Source organism: Protomyctophum parallelum, assembly GCF_964188405.1.
Source record: "Protomyctophum parallelum genome assembly, chromosome: 1".
In the NCBI taxonomy this organism is placed as follows: Eukaryota; Metazoa; Chordata; class Actinopteri; order Myctophiformes; family Myctophidae; genus Protomyctophum; species Protomyctophum parallelum.
In genome coordinates this window covers 24,654,919-24,672,038 of record NC_139697.1, presented here as the reverse complement: position 1 = coordinate 24,672,038, position 17,120 = coordinate 24,654,919, and the positions used below count along the sequence as shown (strand labels likewise).

The 17,120-nt window shown below is 47.0% G+C and overlaps 1 protein-coding gene across 1 annotated transcript in view; it reads right to left on the bottom strand.

Moving 5' to 3' along the window:
• The window catches only part of pogza (pogo transposable element derived with ZNF domain a), a 43,500-nt gene that overhangs the window by 9,746 nt on the left and 16,634 nt on the right, over positions 1-17,120 (bottom strand). The window contains exons 15-19 of the mRNA XM_083772022.1: positions 9,824-9,958; positions 8,899-8,970; positions 8,493-8,572; positions 6,841-6,960; positions 4,879-4,938 (exon numbers count right to left, since the gene is read on the bottom strand). Coding sequence (XP_083628148.1) covers positions 4,879-4,938; positions 6,841-6,960; positions 8,493-8,572; positions 8,899-8,970; positions 9,824-9,958 — 467 coding nt within the window. The remainder of the gene's footprint in view (positions 1-4,878; positions 4,939-6,840; positions 6,961-8,492; positions 8,573-8,898; positions 8,971-9,823; positions 9,959-17,120) is intronic.

The following is a 17,120-nucleotide window of genomic DNA, read 5'->3' as shown; positions in this document are numbered from 1 at the left end:
AGAGAGGACAGAGTGTGGAGACAGAGAGAGGACAGAGTGTGGAGACAGAGAGAGGACAGAGAGTGTGGAGACAGTGAGAGGACAGAGTGTGGAGACAGAGAGAGGACAGAGAGTGTGGAGACAGAGAGAGGACAGAGAGTGTGGAGACAGTGAGAGGACAGAGTGTGGAGACAGTGAGAGGACAGAGTGTGGAGACAGAGAGAGGACAGAGTGTGGAGACAGAGAGAGGACAGAGTGTGGAGACATTGAGAGGACAGAGAGTGTGGAGACAGAGAGAGGACAGAGTGTGGAGACAGAGAGAGGACAGAGTGTGGAGACAGAGAGAGGACAGAGTGTGGAGACAGAGAGAGGACAGAGTGTGGAGACAGAGAGAGGACAGAGAGAGGACAGAGAGTGTGGAGACAGAGAGAGGACAGAGTGTGGAGACAGAGAGAGGACAGAGAGTGTGGAGACAGAGAGAGGACAGAGTGTGGAGACAGTGAGAGGACAGAGTGTGGAGACAGTGAGAGGACAGAGTGTGGAGACAGAGAGAGGACAGAGTGTGGAGACAGAGAGAGGACAGAGTGTGGAGACAGTGAGAGGACAGAGTGTGGAGACAGTGAGAGGACAGAGTGTGGAGACAGAGAGAAGACAGAGTGTGGAGACAGAGAGAGGACAGAGTGTGGAGACATTGAGAGGACAGAGAGTGTGGAGACAGAGAGAGGACAGAGTGTGGAGACAGAGAGAGGACAGAGTGTGGAGACAGAGAGAGGACAGAGAGTGTGGAGACAGTGAGAGGACAGAGTGTGGAGACAGAGAGAGGACAGAGAGAGGACAGAGAGTGTGGAGACAGAGAGAGGACAGAGTGTGGAGACAGTGAGAGGACAGAGTGTGGAGACAGTGAGAGGACAGAGTGTGGAGACAGTGAGAGGACAGAGAGTGGACAGAGAGTGTGGAGACAGTGAGAGGACAGAGTGTGGAGACAGAGAGAGGACAGAGTGTGGAGACAGAGAGAGGACAGAGAGAGGACAGAGAGTGTGGAGACAGAGAGAGGACAGAGTGTGGAGACAGAGAGAGGACAGAGAGTGTGGAGACAGAGAGAGGACAGAGTGTGGAGACAGTGAGAGGACAGAGTGTGGAGACAGTGAGAGGACAGAGTGTGGAGACAGTGAGAGGACAGAGTGTGGAGACAGAGAGAGGACAGAGTGTGGAGACAGAGAGAGGACAGAGTGTGGAGACAGTGAGAGGACAGAGTGTGGAGACAGTGAGAGGACAGAGTGTGGAGACAGAGAGAGGACAGAGTGTGGAGACAGAGAGAGGACAGAGTGTGGAGACAGAGAGAGGACAGAGTGTGGAGACAGAGAGAGGACAGAGAGTGTGGAGACAGAGAGAGGACAGAGAGAGGACAGAGAGTGTGGAGACAGAGAGAGGACAGAGTGTGGAGACAGTGAGAGGACAGAGTGTGGAGACATTGAGAGGACAGAGAGTGTGGAGACAGAGAGAGGACAGAGTGTGGAGACAGAGAGAGGACAGAGTGTGGAGACAGAGAGAGGACAGAGTGTGGAGACAGAGAGAGGACAGAGAGTGTGGAGACAGAGAGAGGACAGAGAGAGGACAGAGAGTGTGGAGACAGAGAGAGGACAGAGTGTGGAGACAGTGAGAGGACAGAGTGTGGAGACAGTGAGAGGACAGAGAGTGGAGACAGTGAGAGGACAGAGAGTGGACAGAGAGTGTGGAGACAGTGAGAGGACAGAGAGTGTGGAGACAGTGAGAGGACAGAGTGTGGAGACAGAGAGAGGACAGAGAGTGTGGAGACAGAGAGAGGACAGAGTGTGGAGACAGTGAGAGGACAGAGTGTGGAGACAGTGAGAGGACAGAGTGTGGAGACAGTGAGAGGACAGAGAGTGGAGACAGTGAGAGGACAGAGTGTGGAGACAGTGAGAGGACAGAGAGTGGAGACAGAGAGAGGACAGAGAGTGTGGAGACAGTGAGAGGACAGAGTGTGGAGACAGAGAGAGGACAGAGAGTGTGGAGACAGTGAGAGGACAGAGTGTGGAGACAGAGAGAGGACAGAGAGTGTGGAGACAGTGAGAGGACAGAGTGTGGAGACAGTGAGAGGACAGAGTGTGGAGACAGAGAGAGGACAGAGTGTGGAGACAGTGAGAGGACAGAGTGTGGAGACAGTGAGAGGACAGAGTGTGGAGACAGTGAGAGGACAGAGTGTGGAGACAGAGAGAGGACAGAGTGTGGAGTCAGTGAGAGGACAGAGTGTGGAGACAGAGAGAGGACAGAGTGTGGAGACAGTGAGAGGACAGAGTGTGGAGACAGAGAGAGGACAGAGAGTGTGGAGACAGAGAGAGGACAGAGAGTGTGGAGACAGTGAGAGGACAGAGAGAGGACAGAGAGAGTGGAGACAGAGAGAGGACAGAATACACTTATTACACTATTACACTTATTACACTATTACACTACTATTACACTATTAGACTTATTACACTATTACACTACTATTACACTATTAGACTTATTACACTATTACACTACTATTACACTATTACACTACTATTACACTAATTCACTAATATTACACTATTACACTATTACACTATTACACTAAATACACTTATTACACTATTACACTACTATTACACTATTACACTATTAGACTTATTACACTATTACACTACTATTACACTATTACACTATTAGACTTATTACACTATTACACTACTATTACACTATTACTATTATTACACTTATTACACTATTACACTTATTACACTATTACACTACTATTACACTATTACACTTATTACACTATTACACTACTATTACACTATTACACTATTACACTTATTACACTATTACACTATTACACTATTACACTATTAGACTTATTACAATATTACACTATTACACTATTACACTACTATTACACTTATTACACTATTACACTACTATTACACTATTACACTATTAGACTTATTACACTATTACACTACTATTACACTATTACACTTATTACACTACTATTACAATTATATTACACTACTATTACACTATTACACTAAATACACTACTATTACACTTATTACACTATTACACTACTATTACACTTATTACACTATTACAAATTTAGACTTAATACACAATTTCACTATTACACTATTGCACTACTATTACACTTATTACACTATTACACTACTATTACACTTATTACACTATTACACTAAATATACTTATTACACTATTACAAATTTAGACTTAATACACAATTTCACTATTACACTATTGCACTACTATTACACTTATTACACTATTACACTATTAGACTTATTACTCTATTACAGTTACTAGTATCTCTATTAGAGAGAGAGAGAGAGATAGAGAGATAGAGATATAGAGATAGACAGAGAGAGAGAGAGAACAATATGCACAAATAAGAATCACAGGCTGAGTTGTCACTACCCGGATTTGAACCAGTGACCCTGTGGTCCAAAGGTGAGAGCTCTACCGACTGAGCTAAGCAGACTCTGTCAGTTGACTCATTCTATACAGTAACATGCAGTATAGGTATTAGCTCTGCCAACCGTATTTGGAAGACGTATTGGTTGCATGAGAGGTTTCACAAGACAGAATTTCTTTATTGGCTCATAAAAACTTCATTTTTTCACTTAAAAGAAATCTGTTACGATTTTTTGTTCGTATAAGTACAAAGTTCAAGTGTAGACGTTTTTGTGCATTTTGATCAAAGATCCTGGGAGAAGATAGATTTTTAATGGTTTTCATATAATTCAAAATGGCGGGTAATCTAAAGGTCAGAGGTCAAAAGTCAGAATATGGAAGTTGTTCGGCATGAGGAGACACATATGTGTATCAAAGTGTCATTTCCAACGGTCAAACAGTTCATTAGATATGCACATTCAAAGTTTGCATTTTCAACTTAATTTTCAATTTCAGTGCTATAGCGCCACCATTTGGCCAATGGTCATGGGCTTCACATAGTCACCGTTTGGCATGGCCCTCTACCAGATTACCGAGTTTCACGAAAAGCGACTGCACGGTTCAGTCAGAACAGCTATTTTTGGCGGAAGGAGAAGAAGGAGAAGAAAAAAAACTACAAAAACAAGAAGTGACCAAAGTCACTGCGTGTCTTCTTGGTCCCTTAATTAATCAAATTTCAGACACATAAGACCATATCTAACAACAGATGCAGCTAAACTCTTCATGCATGCTATGATTTTTTCACAACCTGGTCACAGACAAATCTGACAAATCTGTGCTGCTCCAGTGTCCTCTCCTCCTTCTACAAATTATTTAATTTGGACAGCTTTAAACATTTTGCAGATTCTTGTCTAATTTTCAAAGATCTTAAATGGACTTGTTACACTGTAACAGTTCATAGGTCGAAGGGACAGTGGTGCCAGAATAACCAGGGCAACTACCAGAGAGGACTGTGAAGTACCGTAGTGTGTTTGGTAAAACAGTCTTCTCTGTTAGAGCCTCCCATCACTGGAACAGTCTCACCTACAGAAGTAAGAGAGACCTCCAACTATTTGACTTTCAAATTCAACCTGAAGAGGTGGCTAAAAACAAATCAAATCTGTAATCATGTGTAATTATCAGCTCTATTCCTTCACTGGTGTCATCTCTCACTTCACTACGGTTGTTCTGTGCCCTGTACAATGTTTATAATTATCCTGTGTTGTATTGTTACTATTGTATTGTATGTGTTTTTGTATGAATAGTTTTATCGTCATTTTAAGAGCCTGTTCAGGGACTACAGATGTAAATTAGCTTATAGCTAACTCTGGTCAAATAAATAAATGAATGAATGAATGGATGGATGGATGGATGGATGGATGGATGGGTGTACAAACACAATGGTAGAATAATTACCGTGGATACGACCGGTACATAGTTGAGTAGTTTGAGCTGGTCTCCTCAGTCCTATGGTTGCTATAAAAAGAAAATACAAAATATAAAAGGATATATATATACAAGGTTCATAGAAAGATGAAGAGGCAAATGATGTACTCTGTACTATGAAGGTGGGGTTCTTGGAGCGGTCATGAAAAAAAGAGAAATATGAGGAATAGGAAAAAGATAAGTCTCAGCGTGGGATTCAAATTACATTGTTGACAGTCTGGGCTTTCAAAAAAAGTTACATCAAATGACGTCCTTGGCAGGGAATGTTAAAATAGCATATAGCAATCCGCAATCCACTTTTCCCTATTTGGAAGCAAAAAGACGAGTCCTATAACTAACTGATACGGAACGCACGTTGTTACATTATTTTAAGGTCGGGAATATGACAGCACACAATTTATTTGACAACTGTCCTGCTCTCTCCAACGAGACAGCGTCAGAGCAAACCTGGCTGTGCATGGTCTGTGCCTGTGAGCAGTGTTGCCAGATTATTATTTTTTTCGATGCGATTGTGAACAATAGCCACGTAAGATAAGATACATATCCATTGGCCAATCAAATGGTTCACAGCAGCTCAACAGCCAGTGTGAGGGGTGGTCAGGAGATATCTGTGAGCTCTGCGTTTAAAGGCTTGAAGGCCGTTGTCTGTGATGGAGTCCACTACATTCTCTGGTGTGTGAGAGAAATAAGAAATCGGGTCCACGATGCGATGCATTGTGAGCTTGTAGATCTGCTATTTTCTAAACGATCAAGAGTGCGATTAAATGCGTCAATATTTTGAACACAATCATTTTTCTGTAATTCATTAATCGTAATTAAAACACGTTAAAGTCCCGGCCCTAAAAAAATAGAGATCTACAAGCTCATACAGCGTCGTTTACACCATTTCTGTGTTACACTGTTGTACAAAGAAATACAAAAGGAAAGCTTAAGTGGTGGTTAACCAGACTAATCAATTTAGTCTATCATTAAAATATATATACTGTATATCATTTTCTTTATGTCAATTAGTTGAATAAAGTATTCAATCAATCAATCAAATCATTACAAATTTGAATTATTCACATTGCCAATACAAGCAGACTCTTTTAGAGGGTTGGTGAATGGTGACAAGTGTCTTCTAGAATGTAGAACAATGGTTCCCGAACCTTTTAGCCTGTGACCCAAAAGAGAAATGTGACGTCTCCCCGGGGACCCAGACTAGTGAAAACTCTACAAGCCCTCAGCAACACGTTGTAGAAGCTTGTAGAAGGAGGAATTGAAAGGAATTTCTTTAAATTGTTTTAATTTTATTTAGAAAAATGCCTTGCCCTTAAAAGAAAAGTAGGGGGGGGGGGGGGGGACAAAAATCTGTCCATGACCCACTGTTTGGGAAACAGTGTTCTAGAAGTGTGACAGAGCTGTGAAATAAAGGTGAAAAGTTCTCATATTACTACTACTATGACTTCTGGTTAAACACTGGACGCACAGCCAACCTCAGACTGCCGAGCGCTGCCGAGGCCATTTCAATGCTGAACAAGCCTTCCCCACATCCTGTTTTGGGCGTCCATGTTAATGCTAAATAAATAGCGTCAATGCTAGCGAGCCAAAATATAGCCATCCTTGGTCTAGAAAGCGCCAATGTTTCCATCTAGACCACCGGATAATCAGCAAAGACCTCCGAACATTGCACATTTTTAGTCAGACTGTATAATGGGAGGTGGACGGCAACGCGGTTGCGCAACCCGGTCTAGGATCGCTAAAGAAAGAAAGGCCAAGCCAAAATAATAATGAAAAAATAGATATCAATAATAAAGCTTAACGTTCCGCCACGAGCAGCTAATCCGTTGACAGCCTGCGATGTGACACAGATGGAGCGTAAATTAGGCTAAACAAGGTGCATACGTTAGGCTTTAAGTGTTGATGGTGGTGCTGTGTTGTCTTGGTTGTTACCTCATCATGTGGTTGGCGTAGGCTCTGAAGCAGTAGGTGGTGTATGTACACAACCTGCACCTCACTCCAGACACGAAATGACTCCGACCGTTTGACACAGCATGCTGACACTCTATACAGCTGTGTGCGTGCAAATGCACACACACACACACACACACACACACGCACGCACAGGAGAGGGAGAGAAAAAGGGCGATAATAAACACATGAAATAGTTATGAAAAGGCAAATTAAACTTTTTGATGTCAAGGATCCCCCTGGCCATCATCTATAAAGCCAATGCACTGACCATGTGCTTGTTGACAGTAGCGAGGGCTCTGAGGCATCTTCCAGGTCTGTCCTCTCTCCTCCCTGGGTTTCCTGTTTGATTGCAATCTCTACGCCCTGGGTTTCCTGTTTAATTGCACTCTCCTGTCTAAATAAGGCATGAAACGACAAAAAACAAAGACTCTTTAAATGCGTTATAAATCAAATAAAAGTACATTTAATTCAAAGTGGCTTTGAGACAGAGCGGCAAACCAGTCATAAGAACTCTGTTCTTTGAAGTAGGCTTGGAGAAGGTATACAGTAGACAATTGACAATCATATCGCTGAGATTTAAAGGAGCATTCAGTGATTTGGGTGATTTGGAAAACATCCTGGTCCACCCCGGTAACAAGATGTGACATACACGCACTACAGGCCACGCGACAGGCCAACAGCACACACACCAAGGCCCGCCCCCGCTCGATCATGATTGGCGGAAGGCCCCGCTCTCTCTGTCCTGATTGGATGAAGGCTGGGCCACCTAGCCAAAAATGAAACCTAAGGTTTTTTGACCCCCAGGGGTTAACTGGGGACAGGGAGGAACTCCTTATATGGTCAGAGTAGGGAGGATTATCACAACAAAACAAAAAAAGAAGTGATATTTGAATTAAGTGAAATCACTAAAAACCCTCTATACTTCATTTGATTTAGTACGCTCAACGTAAAATTTTGGTGAACCTTCACCCCGGAATCGGGACACTGGGGATTTAAGTGGTTAACAAAAGTGGCATTTTAAGGTTTAAACATAATAAACAAATAATTAATCACAATAATTTTTGCCACAATAATCGTAACATGTAACTTTCATATCGTTCCATCCATAGTATACATTTTACCGTGGATACTGGATACCGCACGTACCTAGTTGTGTGTTGCGAGGTGGCATCGGTGTCAGTGGCATCGTTGCTGTAAAAAGAAAACACAATACATAAAAAAAACAATATAAAAAGGTACACCTAATTGTTTAATAGGCTATTACTAGAGTTCAGTGAGCACGTGATTGTGGTATACTTTTAAAGCAGGTAAAACGCTCAAAATGTGTCGCATTGTTGGTGTGTAGATCAGCTAATTCGGCTATTTTTAAGAATAAATGCAAAAAACCATTATCTGCCACAATGGCAGTTGCAAGGAATTGCATTGGTCTGGCCTTAAAACGGTTTTGCAGCAAGAAGTTGCGACTAGTTGCATTGGTGCGGTCAGGCCTTAAAAGTCAACAAAAAGTCAGCAATGATTAAAAAAATGTAGTAGTGTCAGGTAGTATAGTGGAACCACGTTGTGGCCTCCTACATTGTCGGGACAATAACATTTTCTTCTTGAAGAAAATCCCAAGAGAATGGAGATCATACCTGTCATCATCATCATCGAGAATAATCACTGGAGGTTCTGTGTCGTCAAGATGTTGAGAAGATCCATGACCATGTGACACCTGCTACACAACACAACACAACACAACACACTTTATTATTACAAGTAAGATGCACGAACGCGGGAAGCGAACGCAGCTCGTGAATTGCAAATACAACAATTAGAATAAATTACAAACTTTTTTCTTTTCTTTGTTTTGTGTGTGTGTGTGTGTGTGTGCATGTGTGTGTGTGTGTGTGTGATACAGTTGCGCCATCTGGTGGCGGGCCGGTGGTATTACAGCGTGACACACAGACAGTTTAGGCCAGCTTCTATAGTTAGTGCTCATTGCATTCGCAATCACTGCGTTCGCAATTATTATTATTACAGACAGACAGACAGACATACCTCAGGGGAAGGGACCAGATATTTGTCCGTCTCATCTTTAACAGTCTCTGCTGACAGTGACCTTACTGTTACCTGAACACAAAAACAGAGACAGACAGACAGTGATTCCACTTTACTTATAAAGTACATTTAATAATAACAGATGATGGCCCAGGCCGTAGCGTAACGGTCTGGGCACCGGACTGGTAATCCAGTCGCAGTGTGCCACGGGTTCGACTCCCGGACCCGACACGGCCTTTACTGCATGTCATCCCCCCATCTCTCTCCCGTTTCCTGTCAGCCTACTGTCTGTCCCTTCAAAAATCAATAAAAGGCGTAAGCCGCAAATTTTTTTTTAATAATAATAATAATAATAATAATAATAATAATAACAGATGATGATGATGTTGATAAATGTATTAATCACTTGACGTGATACACACATCTGGAGCTTGGCAATCATATATTTTAAAGACATTTAATGTGGAGCCCTTGGGAATCTGATAAACCAACTCTGCTCTAGGGTTAAAGGTGTTATGACATCAAACTCAATATGTTTATCATATATCTCTTGTGCGTCACTGGACACACTGTGTATACAGTATGCAGTATCTGCCTAAAAATGACAAAAACTATTTTTTGTCATTGTATTATTTATTTAGTTTTTCCCCTCGAGTCCCTAGCACAAGAGGTTCAGGCTGTCACAAATAACGTCATCCAATTGGGGCTACTGTAAACAGCAATCAAATCTGTGATACTGTATGTCCTGCCCTAGCTTACCGTTTTACAGGAATCATATAGAATCAAAGATAACTTGTGGTTGTGTCATGGGGTCTTTAACCAGTTAAAACCAGGACCCTTTTTTTGAAAAATCTTGAAAGTGTGCAAACTACTGATTTAGAAGGCATCCGTAGAATGGGCGTTCTAAGTGGTGCACTGTAGTTACCCTGGTTCCTGGTTTCAGTCCAATCAGCTGGCGAGGTCTGATGTGAGTTATATGACAACACTGTTTGTGGAGCTTTCTGTCTCTGGCAAGCAGGAAGAGGAGCCGGCACTTATTACAGCTGTACACATACTTCCTCTGGATACGCGCGCGCACGCACACACACACACACACACACACACACACACACACACACACACACACACACACACACACACACACACACACACACACACACACACACACACACACACACACACACACACACACACACACACACACACACACACACACACACACACACACACACACACACACACACACACGTTACTTTTCAATAGGGCTGCACAATAATAAAAATGTATCGTGAATGCAATATCAACATGCACGGTACATTTCCAAAATCCAGGTTTTTTGTTTGGGATTAGAAGACATTTCACATTCGGTGCTAATCACAGTTATACTCGTCCTATAAATGTATTACACAGGGCGCTCATGACAAGTACAATTTACAATTTAGGCATTTGGCAGACGCTCTTAATCCAGAGCCATTTACATTAGGCATGAACAAAAAGCATGGCATACATCACATACATAAAAAGTAGTTATCATGAAACATGAGTAAGCTAAGAACGTAACAGTGGAGTGCCAGTGTCTTAAGGTGTTTGATATCGCTAATAAGAAAACCTCGCTGTGTTTCATTTTTGGAATGGCTCCGGTGCCTAGACATGGCTGCTAGGCCGCCGCCCGCACTGTTTCCGTTGCTCCATAGCCATTAGCTTCTGATTTAGCCGTGGCCTTTGTACGCTCTTTTCTCTTACGACGCTGATTATCCGGTGATCGAGATGGGAACATCGGAGTTTTCTAGAGGATTGGCCTGACTTTCGCTAGCTAGCATTGATGCCGTTACTGCTAGCATCCAAGATTGCAACAACAGGACGGCTTCATAGTACAAAAATGCCCTTGATCACGTGGCACCCATTTTGTCCACCAGGTGGCACTCAGTGTGTTAAGGGGAGCAGTAGAGAAACTGTATTTCTGCTTTGGTGGTATATATTCATTGTCAATTCAGTAGTCAGGTGAAATGTTTTCAGTAAAAACTACGTGTGTCTGTATAAACATATACAGTAATATATTTCTTTCTTCCTCTTTCATTGTTTCCCAGTGTGTGCATACAGTAAGCATTTCATTGTTATGCTAGCCGCAAAAGAAAAGATGAAACTTATTCAAACTTCAACTTGAAGTCATATCGTCATCGCAATATTCAACAATGTTTTTCTAATGTCGTGCAGCCCAAATACATTTCAAACCCACAAGTTCTCATAATCAGCTTAGCAAGGCTGCTCACTATGGGGAGTTTGCGCCCCCTGGCGTAAACACAGAAGCATTTATATAAACTCACAGACACCTTTGGCTGGGACTTTAGACGTCATGACGTTGAAACCCCGCCCACCGGGGCACAATATAACTGTGCGTCAACGTGCCTACGTCTTCATTCGATTGTTTCTTCTCATGTGTGAACACAGCGCTGCGAAGTCTCCCTTACGGATTAGTATCTGATTTATTTCCACAAAGGACGAGAAGCCTTCTCGGTACCGCGGACACTACTTTTCCCAGAGGCTTCGAGAAGAAGAAAGTCGGTAAGCACGCTTTCTTACTGAGTTAAAACTAACTTAGTGGTAATTTAGCTCTGTGTAGTGGCCCTACGGCCCTAGCTGGCTTCTTAAATTACCTGTGTGACGGTCTGTAACGCGGCTAGCCACAGCCAGTTTTTGCTTCCACACAAACTTTCGTTGGCCTCAAGGTCTACGAACGTGTGACGGGCTCGAAACGGTGCACAACCCTTTGTTAGCTTCCACACGTGTGGCGGCGTTAGCGGTGGCTAGAAATAGCCCGCTCTAGCCGACACACACACGTCCCGCGGTTTTTCTGAACCCTCGACGGAATGGTAACCTGAGCAGCATATAGTAATAATACTGTTTAGCTTCCACGTTGTGTGACGGTCTTTGATAACGGCTAGCAATAGCCCTTTCTCAGCTTCCACACGCACGTGGCGTTTTCTACAGTGGCTGGCGACGGCCCTGTTTTAAAGGTATATTCAGTGATTTCACTTAATTCAAATATCACTTATTTTTTTGTTTTGTTGTGATAATCCTCTCTACTATAGAGTGTGCTGACCATATAAAGAGTTCCTCCCTGTCCCCAGTTAACCCCTGGGGGTCAAAAAACCTTAGGTTTCGTTTTTGACTCTCTATCCTGATTGGACGAAAGGCTGGGTCCCACAGCCAAAAACGAAACCTATGGTTTTTTGAGTGAAATCACTGAATATACCTTTAAGTCTCCACATAAAGTGACGGTCTTTCACAGCAGCCAGCAATAGCTCTGTCCTAGCCCTCACTTTAACGTGACTACCTACCAACTCGGCTCCCTAACAAGCATGCAGCCTTGTGAAACTGATTATTAGAATTGGAGGTTACGTGTGTAACCGGAGTTCTATAACCAGCGAGCCTTTTTTGTGGTTTGTTTGTCCACGTGTATCTTGGCATTACAAGAAAAAGTGACGGTCTCTCACAGCAGCTAGTGATAGCTCTGTCCTAGCTTCCACTTAAACGTGGCTGCCTACTAACTCGGCCCCCTCTTGCCTTGTTTATTGCTTCCACGTGCATCTTAGCTTTGTAAGAAGTCTGAGTCCTCGACCAAGGCCCGTCGTCGACGCCGTCGCGCCCTAGCGGACGCTGACAGCCAGTGCCTGCAGAGGGCCTGCAAGTCATGCAGGGGCCTGCTCGCCCACGACGACAAGCACGACGAGTGTCTTTACTGCCTGGGTTATGGCCATGCTGTGGAGGCGGTGGAGAACCCAGAGCGATGCCCACATTTCTTTGCCTTCTCCGACATGCTGAAGCGTAGCAGACTGAAGCGCGCCCACAGGGCATATCGGACCCAGCGGGACGCCCACGCACGGGGGAGAGAGGACGAGGCCCAGCGTCAGGAAGCCTCCAGGGAGGCAGCTGACCCTAACCGCTACTCTCCAAGCCTCTTAATCGGAGCCCCGACCCCCGGTGAGGCAGCCCGGGCTGCAGTACAGGAGACCTACGATGCAGAGAGAAAGCGTGGAGCCACTCCTGAGGAGGCGGCCCACACCATTGCAACATCTATTGCACAGAGGGCCTACAACACCGCTCTGAAACAAGGAGCCAGGCAGTGGTCCGCTGACATGGACACTACACTCCCCGACGCCCCTGACGTTGTCATTCTTGTGGATGACAACGCAGGCTTGGTGCAGGCTCCCAGAGAGGACGACGCTGAGATGGACTCCGGGGAGTCCTCATCTCAGGACTCAGCATCTTCCTACACCTCTGACGAGGAGGAGGGTGATGGAGAGAGCAGCAACGAGAGCGACGCCGAGGTGGCAGAGCCGCCTCCAGTCGTCAAGGCCGCTCAAGCGGCCGTCGTCGCCGCCCCCATTGCAGCACCAGATGCTGCTGAAGTTGCACCGGCCGACACCGCTGCAGCTCCAACGGCTCCAGCTGCTCCAGCTGAACCGCAGCTCCACTATGACACACTGACATAGTCGATCTGTTCAAGAAGGCCACTATCCGCTGTGGTCTGGTCTGGCAGGCCAGTCTTGAACCTCTGGTGGCTAAAGACACCCTATGCGAACAGTTTCGCAAGAGGATTCAGGGCAACCCAGTGAAGCCCCAGACCAAGGCTGAGATCCCCCTCGATGACGGGTTCCTGAAATCCCTCATGGTGTCCTGGAGACAGCCTTACTCTGCTTCCACCTCCCTGAGTGGAGGCATGAAGCTGCTGGACTGCGCGGAACAACGGCAGGCGGGCCTCGAGGCCATGCCTCCAATGGACAAGTCCTTCGCCGGCTGGCTCATGGGTATCAACCCCAACGTCTTCCACGAGGACCCGGACTTCTCCTTGCCTGCGGACAAGGACGACTCCAAAGTTAATAAGGCTGCCTACAAGTGCGCCTCAACTGCGGCCAGGGCACTGAACGCCACGACCCTTCTGCAAGGGTCAGCGTCTCGTGTCCTGCTGGAGGCGGGAGACGAGCCTACCCCCGAACACATGGCTGAGTTGAGGCGCCTGCACCTTGAGCTCCTCCGTCTCACTCAGGCCCAGGCGGAGATGGTGGGCGGAACCATGGCGAGACTTCTGGTCCTCGAGAGGGCCAGGTGGCTGGAGCTGTCCCCCAAAGTGGGACGCAATCCATTGAAACAAAAAGTCTCTACTTCGACACTCTTCGCGTCCATGCTCGAGGAGATGCGCTCCCGCGACGGACAGACGAAGACTGACACGGAGGTCATCGGCGCCTGTCTCCCGGCGTCTGGAGCACGGCCCAAGCAGGCTCAACCCTACAGGCCGACCTACGAGTGCACCAAGGACAGGGACGATCGTTCCAGGTCCAGGAGGAGCACCTTCAAGGTCCCCGACGCTCAGAGGGCTCCGTCAGCGGCGTCCTCATCTTCCCGCCCACCTCGCAGCCGCAAGAAGGCCGACAGGCCCAGGCGCCCCTCGGCTTCTCCGGCCGGCGGCCCCCGCAATGGGGCCAGGAAAGGAGGGCCACCTGGCGGGAAGGCGAAATGACCGGACCTGCCCCACAGGGAGACATCGGACACTGTCTCCCCCACCCTTCCCCGAGTTTCTCTGAAGCGCAGCATAGTGGCCACGGGCCTCATGCCGAACGCTCTTGGTGTGGACAGGAAGAGGACTTGTCTTTCGAAAATGAATGTCTCTCCAGTGTTTTCTGTGCCACCACTTTTCTTAATAAAGCAGTGTTCTCTACTCAAGGGAATGGGCCAGCAGCCCGGGCCTTCAAGGAGGCCCGTGGCTGTCGGCCGAAATGCAAGTGTAACTGCCGTGGACACAGCACCAGAGCGCCAGGTCCATATTGCAGGAAAGAGGCCCCAGGCCCAGGTTCTGACCATAAGGGGCGCCGCTCTACCACAAAAAGGTTCGGAGCTGGCTTCAACCCCTCTGGCGCTGTGTCTACAGGAGTGGAATCGTTGTGGTGTTCATCCTTGGGTGTTGAACACCATCTCGAAGGGTTACAAACTACAGTTTGCCAGAAGACCTCCCACTTGTGGGAGCGTTCTGTTCTCGCAAGGGAGTGGTCAGGCAGCCGAGGTTCTCCAGGACGAGATAACGTCTCTGTTGGAGAAGAAGGCTATACGTGTGGTGTCCATGGAGCAGAGCAACACCGGGTTTTACTCCCGCTACTTTCTCGTGAAGAAGAAAGGGGGGGGCATGCGGCCCATTCTAGACCTACGTGCTCTGAACGGCTATTTGAAAGTGTTTCGCTTCAAAATGCTCACGAGCAAGGCTCTGCTGTGCATGATGCGTCGGGGGGACTGGTATACAACTCTCGATCTCAGAGACGCGTATTTCCACATTCCCATCTACCCACCACACAGAAAATTCCTGCGGTTCGGCTTCAAGGGACAGATATACGAATATCTGGTCCTTCCGTTCGGATTGTCACTAAGTCCAAGGACTTTTGTGAAGTGTACACAGGCAGCCGTCGCCCCGCTGCGTCAGCGGGGCGTTCGGATAGTGATGTACGTGGACGACTGGCTGATTTATGCGGACTCAGCGTCGACACTGCGACTACACACAGACTGGGTGGTAGATCACTTGACGTCTCTGGGTTTCAGCATAAATTACACCAAGAGCGTGTTAGTGCCGACGCAATCAATAGATTACATAGGCATAACGTTGAACGCAGTGTCTTTCACAGGGCGTCTATCCGATGAGAGGATCCGCTCTTTTCAATCATGTCTGGCGTTGTTTCGGACGGGCAACAGGGTCCCGTTCCGAACCTGTCAGAGGTTGGCGGGTCTCATGGCCTCTGCAATATCCGTTGTTCGGCTAGGCAGATTGTACATGAGACCATTTCAGAGGTGGATGCAGTCACTGGGTGTAGGACAACACCGTTGTCATCATCTCGTGAACGTATCGGTGGGTTGCTTCGAGGCATTACGTCAGTGGAGAGGCGCTCAATTCCTCTCAGAAGGCGTGATTATGGGGATGGTCGTATCCCGGAAAGTACTCACGACGGATGCCAGCCTGTCTGGGTGGGGTGCCACCCACGAAGGCAGGACAGCCAGGGGTGTATGGAGTGGCAGCATCAAGTCTGCCCACATAAATTACCTGGAGCTGATGGCGGTAATGTTGGCGTTGCAGCATTTCGAACAGTTCATCAGCGGTTTCCATGTCCTCGTCAGGACGGACAACACAACAACGATGTGCTATATGAACAAGCAGGGGGGCCTACGGTCCACCAAACTGCATGCGCTAGCACACAGACTGACGTTATGGTGCGACGAGCACCTTCTTTCGGTCAGAGCCTCCCACGTTCCGGGACTCCAGAACACGGGATCTGTTGTCCAGGGGCCGATACCTCTATGCGGCTTGGTCACTGCACAAAACAGTGGCCAGGCAGATGTGGGAGAGGTTCGGCGAGCCACAAGTGGATCTGTTTGCGTCGGAAGAGAACAGCAAGTGTCCTCTGTTCTTCTCCATAGCAGGGACGGCTCCGCTAGGTTTGGATGCCTTGGCGCACCGTTGGCCCCAGGGCCTACTTTACGCGTTTCCCCCATTGTCTCTCATCCTTCCCACGCTGGAGTGGGTGAGGACTCTTGGAGGTCAGACATAGTCCCTCTCTTGTACGGTCGGCCATGGCAGCTTCCGTTGCGCAGAGACCTATTGACCCAGGCGGGAGGCGAGATATTCCACCCACGGCCGGAAGATCTAGACCTCTGGGCTTGGCCCGTGAGAGGTTGAATCTTGGCGCGGAGGGTCTTCCCCAGAGCGTCATCGACACTATTCAGTGTGCGAGGGCGCAGTCGACCAGGGATGCTTATGATATGAGATGGCGGTTGTTTGAAGACTGGTGTTCACCAGCTCAAGTTGTGCCATTTCAAGCACCAGTAAGGGTCGTTCTGTCGTTCCTCCAGGACCTCTTGGACAAAGGCAGAGCCTTTAGTAGTGTCAAGGTGTACCTGGCTGCTATCTCAGCCTGCCACATCGGGTTTGAGGACAAGACGGTGGGCCAGCTCCCGCTGGTGCGCCAGTTCATGAAGGGGGCTAGCCACCTTCATCCGGTGACCAAGTCTCTGGTCCCCTCGTGGGACCTTGCTTTGGTTTTGGACTCTGTCCCGGCCGCCGTTTGAGCCCTTGGAGGAGTTGAGTATGAAGCTATTGTCGCTGAAGACAGCGTTATTATTAGCTTTGGCTAACCTGACCCCACCCACCCACACCAGGGACTGTTAACTCTGTTGCCTTTTGGCAG